This window comes from Bison bison, unplaced genomic scaffold, assembly GCF_000754665.1.
Source record: "Bison bison bison isolate TAMUID 2011002044 unplaced genomic scaffold, Bison_UMD1.0 scf7180017864386, whole genome shotgun sequence".
Taxonomy (NCBI): Eukaryota; Metazoa; Chordata; class Mammalia; order Artiodactyla; family Bovidae; genus Bison; species Bison bison.
The window spans coordinates 1082035-1084815 of record NW_011494958.1 but is presented as its reverse complement, the minus strand read 5'-3'; the positions used below and the strand labels follow the sequence as shown (position 1 = coordinate 1084815).

The window sequence follows — 2781 nt, the reverse complement described above, 5'->3', positions numbered from 1 at the left end:
TTCACTGCCATCAGATCGTCTCTGAATTACAGTCCATCCTCCTCCATCAGACATGTCACAATAGACAGAGAATTCTGCTGGGCTCTGGAGAGGTTTGATTTTATAAAATCCACTCTGCTTGTACCCGTCATTGAAAATCTCTGAACAATCTGTTTGGAAAACAAAGTAATGTAATATTTGTCATGTGTCTTTTTTTTTTTTTTAAAGGGAGCCTCTGAATGAGATTACTCAATACTAATGGAGACAGATAAATACATGATGTAGATAATCAGCTGTTTAAAACTGCATCTTGTACATCTTCCAGTGGCTACTAGGAAGTTCTTTTTTTCTAGATGATATAATTATCATCTGACTTCTTGATATGATCATGAAAAAAATAAAATGGTGAAATAGGTATATGGTTTCTCATTTCTGATTTTTTTAGAAGAGTCTGAAATTATGTTTTAGTTAATTACAGTATATTTAAGTGAAACATTTTATCAAACAGTACAGAACTTTTTTCTCTCATGGCACTAAAATGAAAGTAGAAATATAATACCAAACAATTTAATACAGATTATCTTGATTTACAGCATTATAAATCATTCTGAACATCTGGAAATGAACTCAAAATAGTAATCTTGTTAGATTCTTATAACCTCCCAGTCTCACCAGAGTTTTTACTCACCCACTGAAATTTCGAAGAGTCCATGCATTCTTAGATGTTTTTGCTAAAAACTGCAAGTTTCTATTATTTCATCCCTGCGGTCTTCTCTGCGCTGATATTTCTTTGACCACTGAAGCCACCAATTTGTCACCAAAAAATAATATCTGTTTCTTAAATCATGTGCTGCTGCTGCTGCTAAGTTGATTCAGTCGTGTCCGACTCTGTGTGACCCCGTAGACAGCATTCCACCAGACTCCCCCGTCCCTGGGATTCTCCAGGCAAGAACACTGGAGTGGGTTGCCATTTCCTTCTCCAATGCAGGGAAGTGAAAAGTGAAAGTGAAGTCGCTCAGTTGTGTCCGACTCTTTGAGACCCCATGGACTGCAGCCTACCAGGCTCCTCCGTCCATGGGATTTTCCAGGCAAGAGTACTGGAGTGGGTTGCCATTGCCTTCTCTGTAAATCATGTGAAGGTGGGATAAATTAATAATTATTGGTCTCATCTAGGCTGATCTGGGCTGAATTAGAGAATACGGCTGATATGTGTGTACTAGATCACTTCAGTCAACTCCAGCTCTGTGGGATACTATGAACTGTTGCCCACCAGGCTCCCCTGTCCATGGGATTCTCCCAGGCAAGAATACTGGAGTGGGTTGCGGTGCCCTCTTCCAGGGGATCTTCCCAACCCAGGGATCAACTTGGCGTCTGCATTGCAGATGGATTGTTTCCCACAATCCTCCTGCATTGCAGGTGGATTCTTTACCACTGAGCCACCGTGGAAGCCCATATGGCAGACACGAACTCGCTATTGTTTAGATGCCCAGGCAGCTCTGCTTTAGGGTAGCTGAATTGATGGCCACTGTAAAGAGATAGTTTCAAGGATACCCAATCACAATTGGGTATTTCTTTAATAAAAAATACTATAATTTAACATCACGAACTTTCAAATTTTACCCTTATTATTTTGTTCGTTTCCTCCTTTTTAAAAAAATGTATTTTCTACAATTCTGTAACTATAAATGGTGATGGATGTTAACTGGACTTAGTGTAGTGATCATTTCACAATATATACAAACATCATATCATTATATTATATACCAGAAATTAATATAATGTTTTATGTTTAATTGTACCTAATGAAAATTTTCTTTCCCTGATTGACAATTTCATTCTTTTAGCATATTAAGTTCTTTCTTCATTTTCATTGTTCTGATGCCAAATTGTCTATAATTTTGTTACAAATAAAATATATCCCACATTAAATAGATTGAACAGGCAATAGGAATCAGAGGAGAAACAAAAATAAAGAACCTTAGTCACTTTCTAAAACCCTCATCAGGTTGAGACCCATCATTTACTACTGCTTTGGTGAGATGTCCATTTTTCTAATGAGTTAGGCCTTAATCATGTATTTATTTTTGAGATTCAGAAGCCCCTGTGTTCTTTTCCACATCCTGGATTATTTTTTTTTTAATCCTGTTTTGCAGTTAAACAAGAAGAAAAACAATGTGAAAATGATTATCTAAAATTAGTTCAAGGTTGTTCAAAAGCTTACATCTTGTGGTCAAGTACATTGCACAGCATTTTTCATTAGAGTAAGCAGATTTTTTTTTTCCACTTACTTTTTTTTTAAATTGGAGGATAATTGCTTTACAATGTTGTGTTGGTTTCTGCTGTACAACAAGGTGATCCAACCGTAAGTACACATGCATCCCCTCCCTCTTGAGCGTCCCTTCTAGCCCGCCCCACACCCCCAGGTTGTCACAGAGCACCCTGTGCGCTATAGTGGCCTCCCACTGGCTATTTTACACATGGTAGGGTATGTATCTGGAGAAGACAATGGCACCCCACTCCAGTACTCTTGCCTGGAAAATCCCAGAGACAGAGGAGCCTGGTAGGCTGCAGTCCATGGGATCACGAAGAGTCAGACAAGACTGAGCGACTTCACTTTCACTTTTCACTTTCCTGCATTGGAGAAGGAAATGGCAACCCACTCCAGTGTTCTTGCCTGGAGAATCCCAGGGACGGGGGAGCCTGGTGGGCTGCTGTCTATGGGGTTGCACAGAGTCGGACATGACTGAAGCGACTTAGCAGCAGCAGTGGCAGCAGCAGTGTACATATCAATGCTTCTCTCTC

General features: G+C 39.5%; 1 protein-coding gene across 1 annotated transcript in view; it reads right to left on the bottom strand.

Annotated features, from left to right (window-relative positions):
* FGL1 (fibrinogen-like 1) overlaps positions 1–2781 on the bottom strand; it is a 24429-nt gene that overhangs the window by 9221 nt on the left and 12427 nt on the right. Inside the window, exon 4 of the mRNA XM_010858368.1 lies at positions 13–149. Within this exon, the coding sequence (XP_010856670.1) occupies positions 13–149 (137 nt within the window). The remainder of the gene's footprint in view (positions 1–12; positions 150–2781) is intronic.